The sequence below is a fragment of the Dromaius novaehollandiae genome, chromosome 10 (genome assembly GCF_036370855.1).
Source record: "Dromaius novaehollandiae isolate bDroNov1 chromosome 10, bDroNov1.hap1, whole genome shotgun sequence".
Lineage (NCBI taxonomy): Eukaryota > Metazoa > Chordata > Aves > Casuariiformes > Dromaiidae > Dromaius > Dromaius novaehollandiae.
Window position 1 is genome coordinate 8,796,177 of NC_088107.1, and position 25,922 is coordinate 8,822,098.

Consider the following 25,922-nt stretch of genomic DNA (forward strand, 5'->3'; position numbering starts at 1 on the left):
TCTTTAATGGGATGGGGGAAAAAGCACTTAGCAGGTAATAGTAGTTGTCTTGGGAGTAATAGTCAGTGAGCCTGGGGCAGGTAGGACTGTAGGGACTAAGTTAAATCAGCAAACTTGTCATTGGTCCAGGACTGGAAGGCGCTAAAACTCCTCTGTGGCATGGCTGAGATTCAAGTGCTGTGTAATCTCTGTGGCATAGACATCTAGGCACCACTGTGGACTGCAGACGGCTGCTGAACGGTGAAAGCAGATGACTGAGATTCTACATTGAGCAAAACCAGAGGCCTCAAATTCTGATCACAAAAGTCAGTTCTTGAGATGAAATCTAACCAGCCACCTGAGCAGACATGTCTTGCACAGCATTGCATAAGAAGAGGAATCTTGTAAAAAGCACCCCTGCCCCCCCCCCCACTTTCACATTCAGCATAAAAGAGAATATCAAGGTTATGTGTTTCCTGAAATATGGTTGGCTGAATAAATACACTTACAGAGACCTCTTTGTAAAGCAATAGCAGAATGAGTAACAGTGCATCACTATCATGGGAAATAAAAAGAAAAGTAACCCAACTGCAATTCAGCCAAAATCATTCCAAACCCCAAAGGTTGGCCTTTTTTTTTTTTTTTTTTAATGTGTCTGACATTTTATGGCATCAATAATGCAAACAAAGAGGAAATCATATTTGCAGAACACTAATGCACGGATGTCTAAAGCGAAATACAATACTGATTACTTTTTAAATGAAGCCACCAGGTTTTGATGTGCTGTGGCGGTTAAATTGGTCCATCAAATTCCTTCCCTAGTCCAAAACAACAGGTTGACCTTCTATATAACCTTGGATAGCCTTTTCAGCTGTATTCTGATTGGGAATGGTAAATGTTAGTTTGAAGAAATCTTCCTTATGGTCCTGTTTTCAGAAATGCCAAGGGCATTGAAGATGAGGGGAACTACGGATGTGTCACCTCTTCATAGACTAAGGCCTTTCACAAACATAACAATAAACCTACTGCTAGTTGTTGGTGGTGAGAGCAGAGTTGGGCTCTGAAAGTGATTTCTACAAGTACTGTTGAGATTTTGCCCTTAGGGTTGGTGACTAACCTGTTCAGCACCCGATAGCCTGTCTCTTGCCTAGAACTTTCTGCAGATGACTGTAGAGAAATGTTCAAGTTTGAAGATACGCACATGAATAAGAAGACTTGGCAAAAAAAAAAAAAAAAGAAAAAAAAGTAATTACTTTCCTTCCCTTCATCTTCCTGTATTTTAGATGTTGATTTTTTTTTCACACAGACATGCATCTCAGAGATGCATCTAGGGTACACAGACAAGATGGTCTCTACACGCACAAAGAGAGAAGCTGTTGTTCTGCCTGGGAACTGCTGCTGCTCAGCCCACTGTTACAGCAAAAGACAGAAGGGTTTTGCCCTGGCCTGCACATCTGACTTAACAGCTGGAGCAATGAGTTCAGGAGTCAGGAGACTTCTTTTGCGATGTCCTCTGACTCGCACTGAATGAACTGTGTGAACTGCTTTAATTCATGCAGTTTTGGTTTGGTAGACAGAGTTAATTGTGCATCTGCGGGCTGGTGGATAGGATTGGATGCAGTTCTCTCACATCAGCTGAGAGTTTGTCTGTCATTCAGTCCTGGATCAGGTCTGATCAGTGCCCTCGCTTTGAGGATTGCATGTTTTGGAGTTAATCAGTGCAAGCAGCTAATTGCCACTGGTTAACCAGTGCCTTTTAATTAGGACTCTGTTGCTGGGTGGAGACATGAAGGGAGCTGTTTGTCACTGACAAAGGTTCTGTCACCCTGGTGATGTAAACTTCTTCAGGGTGTTAAAAAAAATACAGGCTGGAGCTACTGTCACTTTGGCAGGGTAGAAAATCAGTTTCAGCAGAACTGGCCTGGATGAGGTTAGAGTCACGCTCTGCTGGGGTCAAATATGACAGCGGCTGCTCCCGACCCTTTCTCCCGTGCAGAAGGGTGGGACGCTACGGGCTTCAGCTGGAATTTACAGGAGATACCCCACATGCATTACAATGAGCTTTGCTGTAAAATTCACTGCACAGAGGTTAATCTAGATGTCAACATTGCCTGACAGCAGTGAAATTACTCCAGGAGGGTGCTCCTTCTGAAGTCTTAATATAACAGTCAATTCCATCCTGCCTGCAGGAAATGAAAGTTTTCTGCTTTGTGTGCGGAATCATTCGGCGCCAATTTTCTCACTGTTTGAAGTCCAAACTGTTTGTGGTCTTGGGATTCACCTCACATTAAGACTTTCACTTCATTTAAAAACTCTGCTAGTCAAGTCCTGAGAACTGCAAGGACAGGAGCCACACAGGGAGAAAAAGAAGAGGGTGCAGGGAGAAATCTTATCTCACCTACCACATCAAAATCAAACAGCTTCACCAGCCCTTTGCCCTCTGAAAGGAGTGAATGCAGCAGCTCAGCTATCTAAATATCAAGCAACAAAGACTGGGGAGGTTGGAAACCAGCAGAAAGTGAGGGAAAGTATGTGAGAAAATATTCAGACCTCCCAGAGCTATGATTTTCTTTAGAGGTATTTGAGTCCTTCCCTGCTGGGGTCTTGTCCTAAGAAGCCAGTCGTCCAGCAGTTAAACACCCCCTCAGAACAACTGCTCAAGTTTTCAGTTGTAGGATCAGTCGCTTGTGCCAGGTGGGAGATCAGTTCCCATAGAGAACTCTTGGCAGTGTGAGGAAGTGATGATTAGATTTGTTGTGCCTCTCTTCTTGGAGAGATGCTAAAATTGAAGGGTTAGCAGAAGAGAGGAGGAAAGGTGGCCATTCCTGTAGCTGGAAAAGAGCTGTCAGATTGGGAGCGTGAGAAATTAAAGATGTCAAGATAAAACCAACCTATCAGCTCAGCTCAGCCCCTGGAGAAAGCTCTAAGATTGTTTTCTTCTTTCTCTTTGGTCTCTCATTGCTTTTTTCAGTTCAGCTTTTCAACGCTGCAAGCAATGGGATGTCTATCACTCCTCTCAGGGAAGTGTTTCATTGCTTAGTAGCGTACTGGAAGGGAATAAGGGGCACAGGAGAGACTGAATGCTCCTTCATTCCTCTTGGAGCAGTGGCTGACATCTCTACCTGTGTCATTCATGCCACTGCCAATCAGAATGGCTGTTTTGAAAACACCAATGTACTCTGGGCTTGAAACTCAATATCCCTGCTTGGAGGGAGAGTGGCAAAGGGAGAGGTCCCACCTTTTGAGATTTAGCAGCTATTTAAAGAAACATTGAATGCATGGGGGTGTAAGGGATTGAGGAGGATGGGGAGTGGAGTGGTACCTCAAAGCTAAGAAAGTTTGTCCATTCCTGGAAAGCAGTGCTGAAAAGGGGAATTTCTCTCCCTGCAGTTCTTGGTATTACTTTGGAAATGAGCAGTCCTCTTATTCCAAGGCAATGACCTTGTCTTTTCCATCAGAATGCCACCATGTTTGAATGACGGACAAGCATTTTGGGGTGTGCCAAAGCATGCCCATACCTGCTGATCCTCATCGCAGAGGAGCCATGTTGATGCCCCGGGCCTTTCAGTTTTCAGAGGAGCCACTACTGCATGACATCGCAGACAGGATCCCATTTATTCAGCTTGCTTATGCTCGCTGTTGCCCTACAACGGGAGAACAGAGCTACAACTGTTTATGAAAGTATGGGAACGAGCCATGGCTGTAGTGGTTCAGCTGATTCCTGGACAGGTCAGGAAGCAAAGATGGACACATCATGCTCCAAAAATTCAGCTACTTGCTTTGCCTCTTCATTTACCATTAGGAGTCACAACTGGGTAAAGGACATAGATGTTCCCTGGTGGTGGTGGGGGAAATTAGCAGCCTTAATAAAACTGCCTAAGATCACAGTGCTGAGCAAAACACAGACTGACACACAAATCCCTTATTGGCAACTGTTCAGAACTAATTGCATTTTCATGGGCTAGCAGGGACCCAAGTCTGCAGTCCTTAACCCAGAGTCTGAACTCAGGGAGACCCATACATTCGAATCTGGGGAAATAAGAGCCTTTCACATGAAAGAAACCAGTTCAGTTAACATTATGCTCCTGTGTCTGTGGCCCTGAAAAACTTAAATTTTATGAGGCCTTGTTTTACGTGTATTTTCATGCAGAAGCAAAATAACTGAAGAGCACAAACCCTGGCTATTTTGTTTTCTCTATGGATAAATGGTCCCTTGCTTTTATTGGTTTCTTTCTCCTTTTCTAAACCAGTATTTGCCCAGTGTTACAGCTAACTTTTCCTGGAGCTCTGGTATCTTGCTATTTTCTTTTGTTTCTCGCTTATATCCACCTTGCCATTTAAAATTCTACACCACACTCCCTAAACCAGTCTTGATTTCCCAACTGAAGATACTCACTTGCCTTCTAAAATCATTGCTTTCCTTGGCTTTTTTATTTCCCCACATATTTTCTCACCTTGTTCCACCCACCCCTGGGGACAAGCAGACGCTCTTAGCTAATGATGTCTCTCAAGCAAGCAGTTTCTCTAAAGGCATTCCAGATTTTTCACATTTGTCCGTACAGCACATGCTTCCAGAACCAACTGTTTGCAACAGCACCTAGCGGGACAAGGCACAGGCCTGAAATGAGGCAGCCCAGTATCTTTTCCAAAAGGAGTGCATTGAGGGGCATTTTGAAAAGACCAAATGGAAAGCTCTGTGGGAGACAGCGTGAACTTTCAGTCTGGCAGATCATAGCATGTCTTCCCTCAGCTACATCTCAGCTTTCATCCTGCAACCTGTCAGACTGCTGTGGGAAAAAAAAAAAAAAAAAAAAAAAGACTAGAAAAGACAGGTCACTGATGAGTCCCTAAGGCTAGAGCCATATCAACTGCCCACAGTTTGGGGTCCTAAAATGCGATTGCCAGCTGTACCGTGCGCCTTCAACAATAGCACCTTCAACTCCCAGAAACCATCATTTCAGTGACACCCTCCTAGTGACTGAGCTGCTGCTTGCACTTTCAGTGCAAGGGAGCAGCGTGCTTCTAGGATGGTGACAACCCCATGGTGCCCAAATCAGTGCTCCTTGCAGCTCCCCATTAACAGGCTTCTTGAGAAAGCTGCTGCTGGAGGAGCTTGGTGGTGGGAACACCTTCCTGGGCAGGCTGGGAATTAGGCCTGGCTTGCCCTGAGCTGTGTGTGACCTCTTGGTGTTCTCAGGCAACGGGAATAGTTCTCGCCTCTTAGCAGAAGCATGGCAATGAGAAGTATCTCTCCTGGAGGTGGAGAAGGAGCATAAGCTCATTCCTCTTGTCAGCTGAGAGCACTCTGCACTTAGATTTATGGCGCTCTGTGAGGGTTTCCCCCCACACACTTTCTCTTCCTCGTCTCCCTGCATGCAGTGGGGTGCCAGAGCCCGAGCCAGTGCCAGAGCCCCTCTTCCTACAGGGAAGAGCACTGCCACCCATGCTGCTGGGCAGCTCCACTTCTGGTCCGGGGAAGATGCTTCTGGAAATGAGGTCTCAGGAAGTTCACCAGTAACTCAGCACAGCTGCTTTCCCTGGTCCCCTCCAAAACTCTCATGACAAAAAGAGATGTAGCAGTTTCCATCGTGTCTTCAAATACAAAACAACACACCCCCAAACAAACCTCCATCCAGCATCAGCAGCCCACGGGACAGCAGTAGCAGGGGAGATGTCACGCAGCAGCACAGTAGCTTATCTTGCTTTTCTGAACAATTGTTCACAATCAGCTTTGACAAAAGAACCTTTTTCCAAGGCAGCCACTGCACTTGGTGGGGCTAACAGGAAGGCAGTCAGGCAACCTGGACCTTGGCCTCAGGAGCGGCATATCTTCTGGGGCCCATTTTCTTGCCTCTCATGAGGCCACTTATTCCTAACCATGTGACACTGAGGCCCGATGTCTTGCTCTGCTCTGGAGCTCACTTTGCAGTTGTGACCATATAAAGAACTGGCAAAAGGGACAGGGAGGTGATGGTGGGGAGGAGGGGAAGGAGAAAAGCAAGAAAGGTGGCTGTAGCTGATGTATATCATGGTTATATGGAGACTACCACTGATGATGGGAACACAGTGTCTGTTAGTAATTTGATAGTGTAAAGACCTGTGAAACTGTCAGAAAGAGAAATGAGAGCTAGAGAGGGTCGGACAAAACGGTGACTTGCACAACGTGGCGCAGTGTCTGGGAGCCACAGGAGCAGGAAATCATTGGGGTGAGAGATGGGCAGCCCAAGAGAATGGTTTTCTCTTGAAGGCACGGGGCTATTAATAACCATCGCTTGCTCTCCCATTGTATGATGACTTCAGTCCTTTTAGCCAAAACAACCTGCATGCAAAGGGACCCATGCCAGGGCCAGCAGCCTTACAGCCTTTTTCCTTTCCAAGATAAGCCTGAGTAGGCAGATGAGGGAACCAGGAGACATCCTCTCCCAAAGGAGCCAAATGCTGCTGGTCAGGGTGGCATATACCTTGTGGCTGTGTGCAGCTCCTGCCCCTCACCCCTGCCTGCACAGCCGTGCACAGTCAGCTTTGGTGTCCATGCTGCAGGCTGCTGGGGTCTGATCAGCGGCAGTCCTTCCAGCCTCTGTTGGCATGAGTCTGTCTCCTATCTCAGGTATCTCAAACCGCAGGGGTAAGGCTACCTCTTTGATCTCATGAGGTTACTACCATCCATCATCTTTCACCCCAAGCTTACACCACTTATCACACAGGCACAGACTAACACCATGGCCACCGCTGCCACCACAAACCTCCTTGCAACAGTGCTCCCTGCCCTGTCTGAAACCATAGGCCAGCTCAAGCCAGATCTGTGAGTGGGAGGTAGAGACTGGCAAGAGATGGGGCTTAGGAGAATATGCAGAAAGCTTCCTTTTCAGTAGACGACCATGACCAGGCTTTGGTCAGACTCACTTGTCTCCCCTCATGCCAAGGCCCTGAACGCTGCTGAGGCTGTGGGGAAGGGCTAAGATCCCTTTTCCCTCTCCTCTTCCCCCATGTGCGTTCCCTTCCTGACAAACGCCGCATCTGAGCAGGCTATTTTTGTGCTGGCGGTTGTCGCCGTCTCAAATTGCCTTGACAATGCCTGTGGCGCCCGCTCCCGCCCGCGCTCTCCTCCCAGGAGCAGCTGCCAAGCTGAGGTCCCCCCCGTGTCCTCCGTCAGCCGGAGGAAGGAACAGACCAGAAATGTTTCATTTTCTGGGTCCGCTCCGGACAGATGGGATTCAGCATCAGATTCAGCCTTTCACCAGGTTGGGATTATTTCTGGCTTGAGGGAGGTGGGCTGCAGGAAGGACGCTTCTGCTGAGCTCTCGCTGTCCTCACTACCCGCTGTCGCTGCCTGTCAGGCCTTTCTCCTCATTGAGATGCAAGGCTGGCCGCTGCGGCCATCCGCTGAGCCGTCTGCTCCTGGAGGCACCTTCCCCTCCCTCCCCGCTCCTCCCGGGGCTGCCTGTGGAGCTATTCTTCAGCCTCTGCATTTCACAACAGCTCAAAGGCAGATGCATCAATCCTTTCAGGGGCTGGGGACGTGAGGAGAATGGCAACGGGGCCGCAAGCAGGTGCTAGTAGGTTCCCGGCCATCTCACAAGCCTTGTCCCCCTCCCTGTCCCCCGCTGGCATGTGCCCGAGCATTGCGCTGAGGCAGGAATGGTGGGGGAGGAAGAGGACGGGGAGGAAGATCACTGAGATGTAATAACCCCATTGGCATGCTCAGCGAGGGTACAAGGAAACGCCCAGCTGGTCTGCAACCAGCGGCCTTTGCCCCTTGCTAGGAGGAGGCGATGCAGCCCTGTCCGCTGAGGGTTTACACCTGGGATGAATTTGGTGTGGACAGGTGTGTGTGTGGGGGGGGACAACCCCATGGCCTCTAGCAAAAGTGAAGTGTGAGGAGAAATGAGAGGGTGGGGGATGAGGGGTTGTTCCTTGCAAAGTCACCATCTCTGCTGGGCGAATGACACTCCTGTCTTGCACACTGGAATGGGTTGGGGATGATTCAGGAATGGGTCTCCAGGACCCCCTTTGACTCTCGCACAGCCACTTCGGTCCCACTGCTCTCCTGCCCCTGGCAGTGGTCAGCGCAGGGCAAGAGGGAGGTCTGGGTCCGGCCGACTCGCTGTCTGCGGGAGGGCAGCTGGGTCCCGGTGTGTGTTTTACCCGTAGGTGCCACAATCCTTTGACTGTGTGTTCAAAAGCCTTGAGTTTATACATTTAAGAATCAGCAAATTAGAAAAATTGTCCTGAAATGTCAAAGGGAAGAAAAAGGCAGGAAGGTGGCGGGGGAGGGATTGGGAGGTAGAGAGGTAAGGGGAAAAAGTGGTTGGTAAAAGACAGTTCATCCAGGGACACTGACCTGGCTTGGCGCCCATCACCTGTGGGCAGGGAAGGAGGGAGCGAGGGAAGGAAGAAAAGGGAGGACTAGTTTCACACATTCAGTGCATATCATACAACCAGGGCAGGGCTTTCCTCCCAGGGCTCCTACCTGGGATGGCATCATTGCCTCAGCCCATCTAGAGCCCTGCCCAACAGCCCGAACCGTAGCCTCACAGCAGGGTTACAATTCACTGCTTAGTTGCTTGGGGGAAAGATTCCTTCTCTTTTCTTTTTTTTTCTTTTTTTAATTATATATATCTTTTTAAGTAGTTTTTTTTCTCCCTTTTTTGTTTCTTTTTCTTTTTTTTGAGTCTTATAATTTCTGTAACAGCAGCTTCTTTCTGTATTGGTGTAGAAGTTATATATAGAGAGATATCTATAAATATATATATAAGCCAAACTGCCTTACAGGTCATTGTTTTGTGGGATTTTTGTTGGGTTGATTTTTGTTTTGTTTTGTTTTCAGTGTTGTATGTGTAGCAGGCACTTGAGTTTATATGAAGATGTTTGCTTGGGAGCTGAGGGGCAGGGGACTTGGGAGGGGGAGAGGGAAGGAAGGACAGAAGAAAGGAGCAAGGACTCTTGACAAGTGGCCATGGCTAGCCAAGGATGTCCAGGTAGATTGGTGTGGCCTTGCCCAGAGCATGAAGGATCTTGTAGATCTCCTTGATGTTGAGCCGTTGCTGAGGTTCTCTCTGCCAGCAGCCCAACATGATGTCGTAAACCTCCTTAGGGCAGACTCGAGGCCTTTCCAAAACTCGGCCTTGGGTAATGCACTCAATGACCTGAAAGAGAAAAAAAGCAACATCAAACACTAGCCTAGCAGTTCCTGGATGATGTCCCATCCCTGATACTTTGTGGCTGTCCTTGTACTATTTAGCGATTGGGAGTGCTGAGGAGCCAAGCCATCCTGTCACTTTTGGTGAGACGTGGCTACAGATCTCACCTGTTTGGGAGCTGCAAGACTGCAGCTGGAGGTAAACCTGGTTTAAAACCATCATTAATGGCACACTAAGACTTTCACCATTTGCCTCTTAACTACCTTACTGCACCCATGAAACAGAAGGCTTATATGAAGTTTTAATCGGTGATGTCAATTTTTTCTGCCAGTTTAAGAAAGAAAAAAAGCCTCAAAACCCAAACAAACTAATATTTAGAACAGCTGAAATGTTGCTTTTTCCCCTGAAAAATCAAGCCTTTTCTATTACAAAACCCAAGAGAATTCTCCAGGGGAAAGTTCAGAACATCTCTTCCTACCCCCATCTCCAAGGACAAATTTGCCTCACTTTGACATAAGAAAGCAGCTGAAAGGATAACATTTCATCTCAGATCACATTTGTGATGGGGAAAGAAATTTGCAGTGCTAACACCTTGCTCTGGGTCAGCTCAGTGCTGCTAATGAGAGAACTGGGGCTGCTGGACAGATCAAAAAATCTCTTCAGAAGGATGCCATTGGAAAAGGCTTCCCTAAGCGTCTGTGTTTTGCTCACCAGAGGAATGGATGCAAAGGGAATTGGGATGTGATTTGTCAGAGAGCTGCTATCACTGTCTGGCACCCTCGGTTGGAGCTGATGAGTCCCAGCATCGCAGGGTGTGAGTGACCTGACACGCTCTGTAGATAAACACAGCTCCCAAACAGCGTGTTGAGGGAAGCCACCCGGCAAGGGGTGCTTGGGCTTTCTCATTTATGAATAGTAATGGGCCTGCCACACATCTCAACAGATAGTTACCGCTTTGCTGTTTGCATATAAACATGTAGGAAAGAGATTAGGACCTGCTGAAAGCGGGGGAAGGAGACTGCCGCATGCAGAGAGGCCTGCATCCCCACAAAGCTGTCAGCAGCAGTGACTTGGGGGAGGAGGTGAGTTACGGTTTCTGACAGGCTTCCTGGACATGCACAGGAGCCCTGCGGTGGGTCCTGTCCCTCCAGCGTGAAGGAAGGGCATAGACAGGAGCTAATGGCCTGGCTGAGACTGTCGGATGAGAAGGTTCCTGACTCACCTATCTGCTCAGGCAGGGTCTCTTCTAGCCTTCAACAAATCTACTAAAACTGCTGTGGGGGCATGAGGCCATGTGGATGCCATGGGAGAGGAGCAAGCATCCCAGCCTTGCTGCACCTAACGCCCACAAGCAGCGATGATGGTACTTGGCAAACCTAGTGCTTGCTCACAGTCCAGTCCTGGCAGCCTGGAGCCTGGTGCCGACCTGCAGCTCCCCGGGGCTCGGCAGCTCCCGCTAGGTTCTGCAGCTGCGGCCAGGCTGCCGCTGAGGTTTGCTCTAGCTTCCTGCTGTCCAGGAGCTGGTGGAGGAGTCAGTCCCCTGCAACCACCTGGGATCTGCCCATGGCTCCACAGCCTGTGAAAAATGAGCCAGATGAGAGCTGATGTGGCTCCCTCTTGCCAGGGAAGTGTGGGCTGCAGTGGGAACCCTTGGCTCAGACAGAAGTGCATGCAGCAAATGAAACAGGAAAATGAAGGACAAAAATCTCCCTAAGGATGGAAAAAAAGCCAATACAGCTGCATCCCAGACTCTGTGCAGATCTTCACTAGCCCTCTTCCCCCAAGGTTTGGAGTGACTGTTCTCAGTCCTGCTGCCCTGCAAAGGAAACTGAAGCAGAAATCATGGAGGCAGCTGAGCTCTCTTAATCCAGCGTACCTCTCACCCGCATACAAGCTGCATGTGCTCATTTGTGTGTGTTTGTATTTACCCTCCCAGGGAAATGCAAGAGCAGCTCATTAGTGTGACAAATAACTTCTGTCGTTGTCTATTCCATTGTTTGTGTCTCCAAAATGTTTGCGTGTGCTACTTTGGGATATACAGTCAGGCCCCATTGAGCACACGAATGGGCAAGTATTAGAGATGTAAAGCAACACCTTGGATTTGCCATCTCTGCAACTCACTCAATTAAGGGATCTGTGTCCAGAAAGCAGAAAATGCACATTTCTCGTTACAAAAGGTGAAATTGCTGAAATCCATTAGATACACAGTAGGATAAAAATGTGCAAGGTTCCCACAGACTGCTCTGTCAATGCATCCTGTTCTTCTTCTATAATTCTCCCTGCTATTCTGAGCAAAAAACCTTCCAATGCATTTCTGCTGATGTACCTCAAACCTCAGCACTGGTACTCTACTAATCCCAACCAGTATCCCCGGAAATTTTTTACAGTGTGAAAAAGACTGCAACTTCTGCTATTCAAAGAAATAATAAGGACCAGTCAGCCCCTTGGGTCCCGTTCTCAATGAACATGGGAAAACCATCTAGTAGACATCCCTATGGCAAAAAGCCCCACAGAACTGTGTCACATGCCATATAACATGCATCAAACTCTGTCTCACAAACTGAAGACTGCAGTAAAATATTGAGAGCCTCAGCTGTAAAGCAAAGATGAAGAGAAGAGGGGAAATAGAGGGCATCACAAAACTTAGATCCCAGTGATAATTTGGTATCCCCAGTTCTGGCAGCACCCAGGAGTTTATCAGATGAGGTTATTATGGAGGTGTGTGAGGAATTTAGAAGAGCGTGACTGAGGATGAACCATTACATGGCTTTGGCAGAGCCATTTGATTCCTGCATGCCTCAGTTTCCCTAGTTTGTAAATGGAGATAATGACACTTCTCCCACAATGAAGTCATTTTATCTCCATGCCTGAAAAAGGATGTAGTGAGAAAATATTGCAGGTGCCAAGATGGGGACCATCAGCATACAAATTGCTTTGCAAGCAGTCTGGAAAGAGTGATGGGAAAAAGAAGTTTCCAGCTGAGGGGTCTCAGCACTGCTGTACCTCTGTGTTTGAGAGCTGAAACCAGGGCTGCTTCCCGTAAGTGAAGATCTCCCAGAGGATCACCCCAAAGCTCCAGACGTCACTCTCTGTGGTGAACTTCCTGTACATGATGCTCTCTGGAGGCATCCAGCGGATAGGCAGCATGGTGTGTCCTCCAACCTGCATGAGGGCAAAGGCAGGAGGAAATCTGAGTTATCCGAGCCCCGAGGAAGGAAACAGCCCTGGTGTGATGTGGGCAAACTCAGGGCCACCCTGCAAGCTACCTCGGGAAGGAGATGTTCAGAAAAGCTGTGCTGGCTACTGCCTCCCCTGCCACCCAAAGGCTTACCCACCAATCCCACCTGGTTAACATGATGGATAGGGAGTGACATGTATAAATGATGTCCTCTCCTCCCGAAATGGGCTCGCAAAGACATCATATGACAAAATGCCAAGAACATACTCAGACCACACAGGCTGATGAACCAGCAGGCAGCACAAGAAACAGAGCATTCAGCAAAAAACTGCTCTGAGTTTTACTGGAGCTCAGTGCAGTGAGGCACCCACCCAAAATACAGAGTGAGGTTCGTCCCTCTTCAGTGAAGCTTCCTGAAAGCCATGCACTGGCATCTGTGCATCACCTAATTGCATGAAAGATTTCGCACTCGTAAAACTGTGCTACAGGCCTTTTCAAGGAATGCTTTGAATATGTAAATGACTGCAGGACCGCACTGCAAAAGGGTGGTCCGTTTGTAAAGAACAGGCTTTTACGCACAGGGAGAAGACCAGCATTTGATGGAGGAAGGAAAGCCGTCCTCTTTGGAGAGTGTGGAAATGGAAGAGCCCATAGGCAAAGTCCTGTTGGGGTACGCTAAGTGAGGGAAAGACCCTTTCTTCATCAGGGTCCACCCATCTCTGGGGCACATGAATCCAGCAGGTGGGTGCATGCAAACATTTTGAAAGCAGATGGATTTACCTTCGTATTCATTAGAGATTTCTAAACAAGTGTCTCTGAGCAGGACAAATTTTTCTTTGTTCTGTCCTTCTGCACAAGAAACACCATCTGTGGGGGAACAGCTAATTGATAAGAGCAGGCGGTGCTGGAAACGGTATGGCTGCGAGTCTCCAGCATTTGTTTCTGCTGAGGGCAAAGTGTCTGAGGTTTTACTGGTGATGAGAGAGCACTTTTGTGGCACTGCTTGGAAGACTGCTTGTCTCATTATGGACGCCAAGAAAGCAAGTGCTAACGCCTTTGTAGCACTGCAACTGAGCCAAATGGACAGGAATCTCTCTGGTCCTGTGAAAAACTGGGAGGAGAAGATATCTGGTGTCTAGGTTTCCTGCACACGTGTGACTATTCAAAATAATGAGGTCATTGTGCTTGTTTGGATGAAAATGTTTCTTGTACAAACAAAAGCTCTCTTTCAAGCACCCAGCTTTCCCAAGCTCCCACAGGTTTCTCTGCTTGATTAAAACAGAACTAGTGCAGGGAAGGGTCAGTACCGAGGCAAAGTGCAGTGCTGGGGAGCAACCAAGACAGTGCTGAGGTGTGTTGGACTAAGTTGTGAAATGGGTATGATGCTTAGCAGGCTTTCTGCACAGAGGGTGGGAGTCAGACTTCTCTGGGGTTTGAATTCAGACCTGGGCTTGCAACATTGTACTGAGTTCTGCAGACCAGCTCTGTTTCTAATGCTAAAACAGCCTCATAAAGAAAAGAAAAGAAAAAACAAAAGAAAAAAGGAAAATAGTCTCAGGAGCATCTTTCATTCCTAAGTGCAGAGATGCTCAGTACTGAGATGCCTGAAGATAAAAAGCTCATTGCAGCTCTACACTTCCTGTTTAGAGATGCCTTGGCTAGCGTGTTTTCAGCTTGCTGCTCTGAACTCCCAGGAATGTCCTCCCTTAATGGAAATGGAAATATTCCTTCCTTTGTTTGTTCCTTTTAAACCTTGGCTGCAATTTAGCTCTTTCTTGCATTTCCAGTTTTTATGACTTGCCTTCCTTCCTTGAGAAAGGCTCCAAGGAAATGTTATTGATAGAACATGACATACATCAAAGTTGACTGTTGCAAAAAAAAATGTTTTGTGCTAATGCTTATTTTGTTCCCCTTTGAGTAGCACTAACTCTTCAGCTTTCCAGCAATCTCAGAATGATAACTTATTGCAAAAGCTCTCTAGATTTGCAATATCCTGAATCTTGCAGGATCATCAGAAATTACAGGTAGTATAACATATTGAGCACATTTAACTCCCTTTTGAACTAGTCTTACAGGAGTTCAGAATCTATGAGCCTGATCCTCAGCTTACAAGAACTGCTGTAGTGTTGGAATGGGAGTGCCCTCATTTACACCACTTGAGAATCTTGCCCCAAAAGCAGAGCAGAGAAGCCAGTAGATCTATCTCAGTTCTAATAAACGAAAATACAGTCCAAGTCTTTGGTCTCTTCTAGACACATCCTGGTGAAGAGTTGCCAGTAAAGTGTCAATGGTTGTCCCAAGGATGTAATGACACAATCTTGGCTTAGCTCACATGGTGGCATCCAGGGACTGCCAAAGTCTTCATCTCAGCCTTATGTCATGTGAGACATATTTTTTTTACTAAAAATAAACCTATTAATAATTAATAATCAAATTAAGCTTGGGGAAAAAACAAGCCAAGCAACCCCCAGAACGGTATGGCTCCCAAAATATGCCTCAGCTCTGTTCCTAGATAAGAGCTTGGGAGGTATTCTGTGCACGTCAAATAGGGTGGCACATTTCTGAGGGAAAATGCTAAGTCATGCACCTACTAGCTAACTATAAACAGAGAAGGCATACATTAAACTGCACCATAAAACCACTCCAATGTCTAGCTTAGCACATAAGGTTGACTATTACATTTTAAAGTATTGCCTTTGACTGTCTCTTATTGCGCCCCTCACAGGCTGGTTAGGATTAAAATTCCCATTTCACAGATGAGAAAGCAGATGCAGGAAGGCAGGGAAAGGCTCTGCTCTGAAGTTGCAGAATAAGTGAACGCTAAGATGAGACTTGCCAGTCTTCACTTGGCTGCACCCTGTTATTTGCTGATGTAGCAAAATGATTTAGAGCTGAGCACAGCTGGATTAACCTGCCGATGCCACAGGAAGCAGAGTGTGCCCAGAGTGACAGCAGCCCCTTGCATACCATATATTTGCTGTAATCTGTGTTGCGACCGTGCAGACTTGCATGTGATTCCCAAGGCTGCGTACTTCACTTACAGGACCTGTCATTGCCAAAGGCATGAGCACAAAATGATGTGATTAAACTAGGCTAAAAAAACCTGGATGCTGTGTTTCCCTTTTGCAGGGCTAGTTTGTCCTTGGCTCTGGCAGGCAACGTTATTGTGTCTTTGGAACGAAGCTGAAAGTTTGCTTCAGTCAATCCTCTGTTTGCTCAGAGTTGGGCCTGTCAGGCTCTGAAATAAGTGACCATGCAGGGCTGATGCTTGTCAGGAGCATGCTACTTCTGCGTCTTTTCTGAAAAATTCATGTCGTCTTCCACCCCACCTTCCCTTTCCCCTGGGGAGTCAGGGAGGGGGAGAGCCCAGCCACCACTCAGCTCATATTCAAAAGTAAGGATGCAAAGTCCTCAAATAGTGGCACTCCAACGTCTTTCTTGGAGACGCTCCATGACCTGGCTGAGGGTTTTGCTCTCAAGACATTTAGCCTAAATTATCTTCTGTTCCTCCACTTAAATCCCATGATGCTGCCAAACTCTCCTTTTTCCCTTGTTATTTCAGTGCTTCATAGACTTGCAGACTGGCCTCTTATCCCATTGCTGTGGCTGTCTAGCTTAGCTTGACATTTTTTTTTTAGCTCTCTAGCTTTCTCGTCCTAGATCAACTCTCCCTGCCCACGTGCCCATGTTATTCCCACTGCTTTGCTTTTTCAGTCTGCAACACTTTCCCGGTAATAAATAGAGCAATCAGTGCATATCCTCTGAGCTGCTGAAGGTTCCTTCTTCTTACTGTCTCCATCTCAGGATCCCAGTATCATCTACTAGCTTCCATCACTTACTAGTGGATACTCCCAAAGGCATCACCTAGTCTATAGCCACATGTTTCTGATACTCCGGGGCACCTGGGCTTTGCTCTGAAGCCTCATTACACATCCAAGTCCGCAGATTGCAGGATAACCAGCCACTCCCTTTGAGCAGCTTATTGCTGTATTACATCAGAGCCTCAGGGAGCTGGGGGAGATTCATGAGAGGCCAGCATTAATGGCCATTAGGGAGAGAGGTAATTAGTTAATGCTAGTACACCACTTTGAAGATGTAAAGCTATATAAGTGCTATGTACAAGTAGTATTATAAGACTCTAGGTTTGTCTGCTAGAAAGGAAAGCTGGTGTCTGGGGAAAGAATTCTCCTTGTCCCGGCTTTCTGAATGACATCTAGCTGATTAGGAAGGAATAAGATGACATGTCATCCCCGATGAATCTGCCAGTATAGCAACGAGTAGGGGAGCGGCAGTGCTCCAGCAAAAGTAGTGCGATGCATCAGCAGTTTGGGCCATTCTCCATGATAACATGGAAATCAAAACCAGACCAGGGCTGAAAAGCCCTCATGAGAATTTTGGGCTTGTGAAAATCCAGGTCCTAACATGCTAAAGGCAGGGCTTGGTGGCCACCCCCGTTTTCCCTCTCCTAGCCTCCAAGTTAACTCCAGGGCTGTACCCTAAAGGCACCATTCAGGGGTAGAGGACTGAGTCATCCCCTCTGTGCTCCCTGCTGAAGGCTGCTTCATGATGTCAAGTGACAACTAAGAATGGAATCTGGTCTCTGGTATACTCTAAGGTGGTGTTTTATTTTCCTTTCTTGTGCAGTTTTCCTCTCAACTTTGAAATAACAGATTTAGTGCTTTGCTTTCCTTGGTTATTTGACATTTGCTTTGCATGGTCTTTTGACAGCTTTCTTACTGCTACTGGCATACTTTGAGGAGGCTCTGCACTGTTGCTGCCTTGGGAGAGTCACGAGAACAGCAGTAGGTGTCTTCATGCGGTGCAGCATTAGCTGAACTTCTCTTTTGTGTGCGCAAAGTTGAGATGTTTGAGTTTGTACAGAATCACGTAGCAGTGTTAGAGACCTTGGCACCATTTCTCTCCAGGAGAATACACTCAACAAACCAGCTCTTTTTAGATCTGGTGATAAGACACACATTCCTGAATTGCTGTTTTAGTTCCTGCTGCTGTGTGTACAGATGACTTGGGCTCTTCTTTAATTGCAGACCTGGCTACCAGCCCAGGCTGGGCTGCACCAGAACATATGTCCTCTAGACCTTAGCTGGATGATCGCTTGAAAATACTTAGCTCTGAACCTTCTCCCAGCAGCCAGATGTATGTCCCCATCAGGACACATTAATTCCTGCTGCGGGCAGCGTGTGTTATTCAGCAGATCTGGACAGTTTTGTATGACTAAGAGCCACAGGTGGCTGGGTCACCTGAGAGGAAATAAGGACAAAAAAAAAAAAAAAAAAAAAAAAAAAAAAAAAAAAGGAATGCAACTGAGAAACACGAAAAGCTTCTTTGTTTGGCTAAGCTGCACTTGTGGAGAAAAACAAACACGACTGCTGTACATCGTACCCTTGTAAGTTAAAGTGTGTCAGATCTGGTTGGGGGATGAGATAGTGGCTTCTCAGGGACAAGGCAAAGGCTGTATGCAATCCTTGCTGGAGATCTAGGAGGAGACACTCTTTCCTTGCCCTCAGTGCCGGACCCAGCAGACCTGAGACACCTTTCCCTCTCAGATGTGCCAGGTTTTTGCCTGTGTGAGTCTGACAGATTCCTGAGCACCTTCTGCAAAGTAGAGGGATTAACGCTGACATGCCAGCCAGATCTGGGCTTCACTAAACATTAGCTGTAAATACTGTCCTGCACTTCCTAGTCATAACTGCCACCTCAATAAGCTATTAAGTACCCAAGTAGTTTATATCAGCAGTAGCTGTGTTTAACTGAGTGTTGTGACTGGATGTGATTTCCCTGTACACTATCTATTAATTTACTTTCAGCTTATCTAGAAAGAAAGGTGTTGGATATAGCTCAGACTGCATCGTCATCAGAATTACTCTGGCCTCAAAATCCCAAAGGTCCTTTCATGACTCTAAAAGGCAGCATGTTGTGTGGCCGTACCAACCCCAAGCTGAGTCGAGCTGTGGCTGATGGCCCAGATCCCCCCACTTCTAAGCAGCTCAAAAGATGGCATTGAAAACTCTCTCAACAGCCCTGTTCTCATTTTTCAGGTCTCTCAGGTGTGTTCCTGGGTATACTGGCCAAGTTGCAATTTCTTGAGTGAAAAAAAAAAAACCAGTGTGATTCAATTGCAGCATTTCCAAGCAAAGTTTCCACGGATGCTCTTGTTTTCTTCTCACACACTCTGTCCATCCTGGAAGAGCATCTTGGTTAAACTGTCACACTTGTTGTTTCAGCCCTTTCATTCAGAGTAAATCCTTTGCCAGGCATCGTGGAGGCCACGAGCAGGAGAAAAATCATAATGGTTCTAGATGGTTGTTGGTTGGTTGGGATGCTGGAGGACTTTCAAGGGACCAGGGTCTTTTGCCTCTGCTGTCCTTGCTGTCACAGCCAGTGCTGAACATGAGCTTAAAAACAGCTGACCCAACCGCAGGAAGCTTCTTCCAGACTTTTCAGCTACTTTGGCCTTTCGTGTCTTCACCAGGCATCTCTCTGCATGTATTTCCTCCACTTTCTGCAAATGGCAGATCTGATCTCCTCTTAATCCTCACTCTGTCCACCTAACCATGTCTTCCAGTTGCAGGCACTGGTAGCGCTGCAGAGGGAGGGGGATTGCTGCCTGCCTCTCTGCATGCCGGTGATTAAAGGCATCTTACAGGAACGTGCAAGGGATCACAGGGCTTTTCTGTGATTTACACAGTGCATAATAGCAACCAGGAGCTGTTTCTCCCACCCACATGCAGCTGATCTTGGTATCCCAGCCTTGCCCAAAGCAGGGGAGATGCAGGTCGCCTGCCACCAGAAGGAAGAGGGTTGGACTTACTCAGAGAAACCATGAGCAAAGGAACCAAATGTCCCTGCTGGGGCGCAATGTGAGGAGCCAGACGAACGTGCTAGGGATCAGGGAGTGCTGACCAGGCAGGGTTAATGCGAAACTGAGAAGGGGGTGACACCTTCCTGCTGTCAGTAGGACTGTTTGGCGAGGGACTGTTCGTTCCCCCCAGGTGCACATGCTGTGTTTAAACACGAGTCTAAAAATAAAGCCTGCCATTCACATTGTTTTTCCTTACTTCATTTAACAATCTAGTTGCTTTATGACCTGTAATTCTGAATCACGTTGAATCAAGCGGTGTAATTTGCAAGCAGGGACAACGTCCTTTCTCCCCCTTCCCCTCGTCTCTGCTCCACTGAGTGTGTTCTAATCCCACGGTTTTCAGCATTCCTAATGAGCCATTAACAAGCTGTCAATTACTTATGCAAATGAGGGGGGGCAGACATGGAGGGGTGGCTGTAGCTAGAGGTAAATTCTGCTACCTAAAAACGGCCTGAGATAAATCACTGCTGCTGTAAGAGCTGCCTGTACCCAAGAGTCCTCTCTGTTATATTATCTGCCATCTAAAAATGCCAGTGGTAATGCAGAGGATGGTTAAAAAAAGGGAAACAGAGGAGTAATCGCACATATATTTTTAATTATGTTTGCCGGTAACCTGTTTGGTGTGCTCCCTACCACAGTTCGCCCCTTTCCTTTTGTTCCCAGAACTCAAGGCAGCAGGACCCATAGGTAGGAAAAGGCCATACAAACAGGCTGGAAAGGAGAAAAGGCCAGTTTCCTTGTTTTTATATAAGAAATAAATGCTCTGAAAACCAAGATCTCCAACTCCGGGACATAAACTGTGAGGAACTGCAGTCATGCCCTCTTCTGCTGCGAAGACATGGGGCAGGCACGTGTGCCCAGGCCCTGGCCAGCTGTCAGGGTAGCAGCCCAGAAAGCCCCCACTGCTGTAGTTTGCAAAGCACTTGGCAAAGAGGTCAGCAAGGCCCCACCAGCTCTGTAAGATCTTGTCCTAATGGCTGCTGCTACAGCCTTACCAGGTGAAGGAGAGGTGACCAGCCTCCAGACCCCCAGGGCCACCTAACAAAAGCTTAGTATGGCCCAGAACGATGAGCCCCTACGCTGCGGATCTCAGGCAGCTGCAGGAAGAGGTAGCGCTGGGAGGGATTCACCAGTGGGAGACCACGGTGGCTTCCTGGGAGTCCCACCGCCCTGCCGCAGGATGGAGCGGGGTTGCTGTGCAGAGGGTTAACACACAGGTCGTAGGCTGGTTGTCTTCTGTGCCACGGCCCCAACACGGGCACCACCTCTTGGCTGTTTAAAAGCTGCTGACTAACTGCCTTTCTCCTGGTCACTGCCCAGATAAAAGCATCTGCTGGGAAGGCCACTAAACCCTTTCAAACTCCAGCCGTCAGCTAGTTAGTGAGGCACCATATGGATTTACTGATTTGGCTCCACAAGGTTAGAGATCCTCGTACCACACTACAGTTGTTTTTAGGAGAGACTCAACATCCATGAAACGGCACAGCTGTCAGCTGGTTGCAGCTTTAAAGGGGATCTGTAGCCTGTGAGGACTGCAAGTACCAACAGAAGTTAGCCATGACTGATCTATCTACATTATCATTTTGCAGTGAGCTGATAATACTACAAGAAGTGCTTAATCGCTCAAAAGCTAATCAGATAGAGGCTAAGTTAAACCATCATGATACAAGAAACATGTCCATCAGGATTCTACTTTTTTGGCTACAGAAAGAAGGAAAATCGTCTCCATTTCTGGTCTGGGGAAGTAGGAAGAAGATTTGACCAATAAATCCTAAGCTGGTGATATAAAAGCAAAGTCTCAAAATGGCTTGAGAAATGCCGCTTAGGAAATAGTACCAATAAAGCACTTGCATGTGCTATCACTCTATGCTAAAATGCTTTCAGATCGGTATCTCATAATCTCCCCTTCCATCGTCCCTCTCTCTCTGTCCTGACAGTGACTCCCCTTCGGGTAACCAATAACACTCCATCTTTGTCTGCAGCCAGGGCCATCCCTGACTGATGAGTACACATGATTTAGATAAGGCTCCATTACTTAACTTCTGGATGCTGGATAATCAGTTCAACTGCCTTGGCATTAATCATAATAATATTCAAAATTCATTAGGCTTGATTGTTTGGAAATCTATTTCTTGTGAATATCAGATTCACTGAGCATAGGCCTGGCAGCACAGACAGAAATGCAGGGCATGGGAACTCCCTGTACATGCAGTCCCTCTCTTTACATGCAGCAGCTCTGCTGGACAGTGATCTGACAGCTCCTGGTTTGTTGTCTGCAAAAGTTGTCAAGTAGCAGTGACACACTGCGAGCATGTAGCCTGCTGGCTGATGAAGGGGTATCTCCATAAATCTGTAACAGAGTATGGAGCTTTTGAGGGGATTAGATGCTCACATATGCTCATGCAAATCTTAATTGCATCTGTTGTTTCCAAAAACTGTACAGGCAACCCAGAGATTTTTGTGCATTCTCACGATATAGACATACAAAAACTGAAAGCATCTTTAAAAAAATAAATCTGCTCCTTGCTTTTCTGAAAATTTACAGTACTTCAGACTACAGGCTGCGGCTTTAGTGCTTTACCTGGATGAAAAACTTTCAGCAATATAGTAGATAGATTGTCTTTTCTTGACAAAATCCTGTAAGCCAATAGAGGACAGTTCCCTATGGTACACTTTCTAATCGCTTATCTGGCCTATTTAGGCATTGGGGGTGATGGTGCTTCCCAGCTCCCCTTCAGGTAAGAGCTCTCACCCTCTAGCAGAACAGTGGTTTCTCAGCAGGAAATCTTCAGAGAAATATCGAACAACTTCAGAAGATGCTTACGCTTTCTCTCCTAATGAAGGCAGTGCAGGCACAGATGGCATCTCCAGCAAACACATTGCAAGTTGTGTTAGAATAAAGAGCTCATCGTTGGAGGCTGCAGTGTCACACCTACTAACGATGTGATTAAACTCATCAGTGCCAGTGGGAAAGCTGTGCTGGCTCTGGCACTGCTGAACTGAGAGCTGCATTTCACTGCAAACACTGGCAGCCAGCACACATAGCCGCTGTAGAGACACAGCAATTACATGATGCTAATGGCTAAATGTGCTGAGGCCCACGGAGAGGAAGGCTGCTCTGGACATGCCCTACCCATGCCTGCCTTAAGCATCCCTGTGAAAACGCAGCGTGGCACACAGAGAGGCTGCACGTGCCACCAGCCAGAGGTGGGTGGGAGGAGGAGAAGGCAGCCCTGGAGCTGCCTGAGCCCAGCTGCGATAGGGGAGCAGCAGGACTAAAACCAGCAATAGCCATGGTGGTGGCACGTGTGAAAGACAAGGCTGGGATTTGGCTGCTTGTTTTCTGTTGGAAAACAAGCTAGATCTGAATCAGAAGGACTTGAGAATCTGTTCTTTAGCAAGTTTTCCAGATGCCCTTGATCAGAACAGATTTGCCAACGTCCTGTGCATTTTAACCAACTTGTGTTAAAACTCTTCCTCCCTGCTTTAATTAGCCAAGAGCGTAAATAAACAAGCAAGCCCATGAACACAGGAGCCTGGGTCCCAGATGCCGCTCGAGCCCTGTGGCACTAAGAGGCCATAGCAGATTTGCTGTTTGGCACCTGCCCGCTGCTCCCCTTCCTGCAGCCAGCCAGGTGCTCCACGCCGCCAAACCCAGCGGAGCCACTTCGCCAGCCCAGCTCCCTGTAGGACACGCTAGCAGGTTTTGCCGTAAGACAGCCCTGCTCCTAGCTGCCCAGCGCTCTTAACCAGCTGAGTCTTCCTAGTGGGGTCTCTAGACACCGGCTCTCCATTAGGGTTAGCCACAAGAGGAGGGGGCGGAAGGAGAAAGTGAGCCTAAAGAAGCCACTAATGTTGCGCGGTGTCCGGCAGGATGAATGACCCGTGCAGACAGGACAGTCCTCAATTATGTCGTTGCTGGGGCATTTGCTTCAAGGGGAGCCATGATTGCAAATGATGGGCTGCTGGCTAAGCTGCTCTCATCTGAGAGGGTTAGGTATGTGTATGCAGCACGCACAGGCAATGACACGCATGTCCGTGTACAAAACCGCTTTACAGAACAAAGAGTATAACTGAAAAAGTCCTACTAAATTCCATCCTGCCATCTTTCCTTCATGAGCGAGGGCCCTCAGGGATTTTATCAGGCTTTGATGGGTGCCAATCCAAATATCCCAGTGGGAAGCCCACAGCTTCCCTAAGAAATCATGAGCAAATCTTTTCTACATGATGGAAATTTCCTGCTTGCCACATTGATTTCCTCCAGCCTCATCTTCATCACATTATACCTTGTGCTGACTTTGATGTACTTCTCTCAGTAACATTTTCTAACCTTCAGACTCACAACTTTGTAAATATTTGCAATCAGCTTTCACATCGCCCCACTCTGGTCATTCCTTAGCCAAACTATTCACATACTGTACTTTAAATCCTGCCTCAGAAATCACGTCCCTCACCCCCCTCTTCGTTTCCAGCAGACGCTGGCGACCTTGTGGATACTCTGTGTGGGACTGAGTCAGGGACGCGCAGCTATATATAAAAAAAAGGAGTATTTAAGATTATGATTGCAATAGAGCCACAAAGAGATTGCCACTTTGCTCTTTGACATGGGACCTCTATGTAGATGGCTTCAAAAGAGCATTTGTCTCCTGGTCACACTGAAAGCCACCAGCCTGCTGGGGAGCTGCCACCCCACAAGGGACTGTGGATGGTTCAAAGGGGACGAAATATGGATAAAATGCGCTGCGGCCTGGGGCGGGCACAAGCTCTCTTTACAGCGATACTGCTGTATAGTGATTGGAACTGGCTCGGTGCTTTATTAGTCACCCGAGAGGTGTGATGAGTTGTTACTGGTATTTGTACTTGATAATCGAAGGCATTTGTCACTCTTTGAAATGCTCCGGGTGTAGGTGTTTGAACTGGGCGCATGCGGAAAAGGGAGGCCGGGAATCCAGAGTGCGAGGCCGGGAGGCAGCTGGGAGCCACGGGTGCACCGCTGCCTGCCCCACAGCCCGGCCCCCGCGCACCCCACGGCCCAGGGACACCGTCGTGGGGCAGGACCTGCCGGACGTGGCTCCTCAGCTCCTCCAGGGCCTGCACCACCCTCCTGAACCGCAGCCAGGAAAAGCTGCTCTGGTCCCCAGCTGACTGGCACATGCCGGTCTCGCAAAGTCTCCTTTCTGTTTCGCCTTTCCTACGCTTCCTAGACAAACCAAACTGTTTTCTTTCCTTCCTCTCACTTGCTAGCAGGTACAGGCAGCCTTGCTGCCCTCTCCTTCCACCTCCCCCAGTTTGCATTTTAAACCATTTAGCAGCCTTAAATGCACCTAATGAGATTTCTGTCGGCACTTTGCTGCCGTCCCTCTGCTTCTCTGATGCCGGGAAGAAGAGCGGCTTGGACACCTATCACGGACTTCCCTGCACTGGAAGGCTAATTACAAGGTAGCTGGTGACCTCGTAAGTACAGGGTAATCTGCCGTGTAGTACCAGGGTAAATTAGCTGAGTACTTCTGTCTTTTCCACTACAGCCCTATGCAGAGATGGAAATATGGCCGGTTAAGTGGCGATTAATCTTTGAGGCATCTGACACTTCCCTGAGCCGGTGAGGAGCAACCTGCGGGAGCCGGTGGCTCTGCCCTCGCGGGCACAACCTGGAGCCCCGCGCTGGGGCGAGGGGATGCCTGGGCCCCACCGGCTGTCCCAGCGCCCTGGGGCTGCTCGGGCCCCCGGGGAAGCGGGTCTGGGCTGTGTTTTCAGCCAGGCCGTTGTGGATGGGGTCGTCTTGTCCTCGCCTGCAGCAGGAGGCACAGCGCTCGTCTGCAGGGACCTACGTAGAGTCGTCTGCAGGAGGAGGAGGCACAGGAGGGGACTTGGGGGCTGTTGCCCGGCTGGCTGGGGCTGTGCTGGTGTTGTGAAGATGCCTGGGAGGGCAGAGCCACGTTCGCCCAGCACCGGTGCCTGGAGGAAGGGATGGACGTGAATTTGGGAGGGGAAAACACCAACCCTTCCCACTCCCACTCAGCAGCATGGGACCAGAGGTTCAGCGGGACTTACCAGGGAGGGGGCAAGCACGAGGCAGGTGCATGGGAACAGCACTAATGTTTTCCTCCAAAACCATCCAACTCAACAAGGCACAGACACAGGCACTCGCCATTCGAAACTCGAGGTAAAACAGCAAAGAGCTCAGCTTTCTCCCTTCCCTCCGTGTGACGCTCTGCAGTCCCTCTCCACGTTAATGGGCCCATTGCTCAGGGGCTTGGGGCTGCCTAGCTGACCCCTGATGGCTTTACAGCAACTAAGTATATTTGCGTGCATCTTAGACCCACTGACATTGTTCCCTCCAGAGAACTTTGGCTTTTAATAGCAATCATAGCAATACTTTTCAGATTATGGACTAATTTGTTAGGAACATTTGGGTAGGCACTGTATGATTCTTATGACAGTTAAATAGTGACAAAAAAAAAGGAAAGAAAGGTTTCCGAGAGCATTTCTTTCTCAAATAGGAGCACTGAAATAAAACGAAAAAATCCCACATGCTGGTATTCAGATCAGCTCTGACACCTCCCGTCCGTGCCTGTTTCACTTGAACATCTGCCAAGTTAAATAAGCAAACACAGGATTTTGGTGTCCTAGTCACAAACCTGTTTTCGTCAAGTGAGCCCTCCTCCTTAGTTGCTCTAGCAGTTTATGCTGTGCACTAATGAACCGATCAAAGCGTGGATGACTACATGTGTCAGTGCTCTCGGTG

General features: G+C 48.0%; 1 protein-coding gene across 2 annotated transcripts in view; it reads right to left on the bottom strand.

Annotated features, from left to right (window-relative positions):
- Nucleotides 1-291: 291 nt before the first annotated feature.
- The window catches only part of NTRK3 (neurotrophic receptor tyrosine kinase 3), a 245,009-nt gene continuing 219,378 nt past the window's right edge, over nucleotides 292-25,922 (bottom strand). For both annotated transcript variants that reach the window (XM_026121296.2, XM_026121297.2), the window contains 2 exons: nucleotides 12,123-12,281; nucleotides 292-9,125 (listed from right to left, as the gene is read on the bottom strand). In XM_026121296.2, the coding sequence (XP_025977081.2) occupies nucleotides 8,940-9,125; nucleotides 12,123-12,281 (345 nt within the window). In that variant the 3' untranslated portion in view covers nucleotides 292-8,939. The remainder of the gene's footprint in view (nucleotides 9,126-12,122; nucleotides 12,282-25,922) is intronic.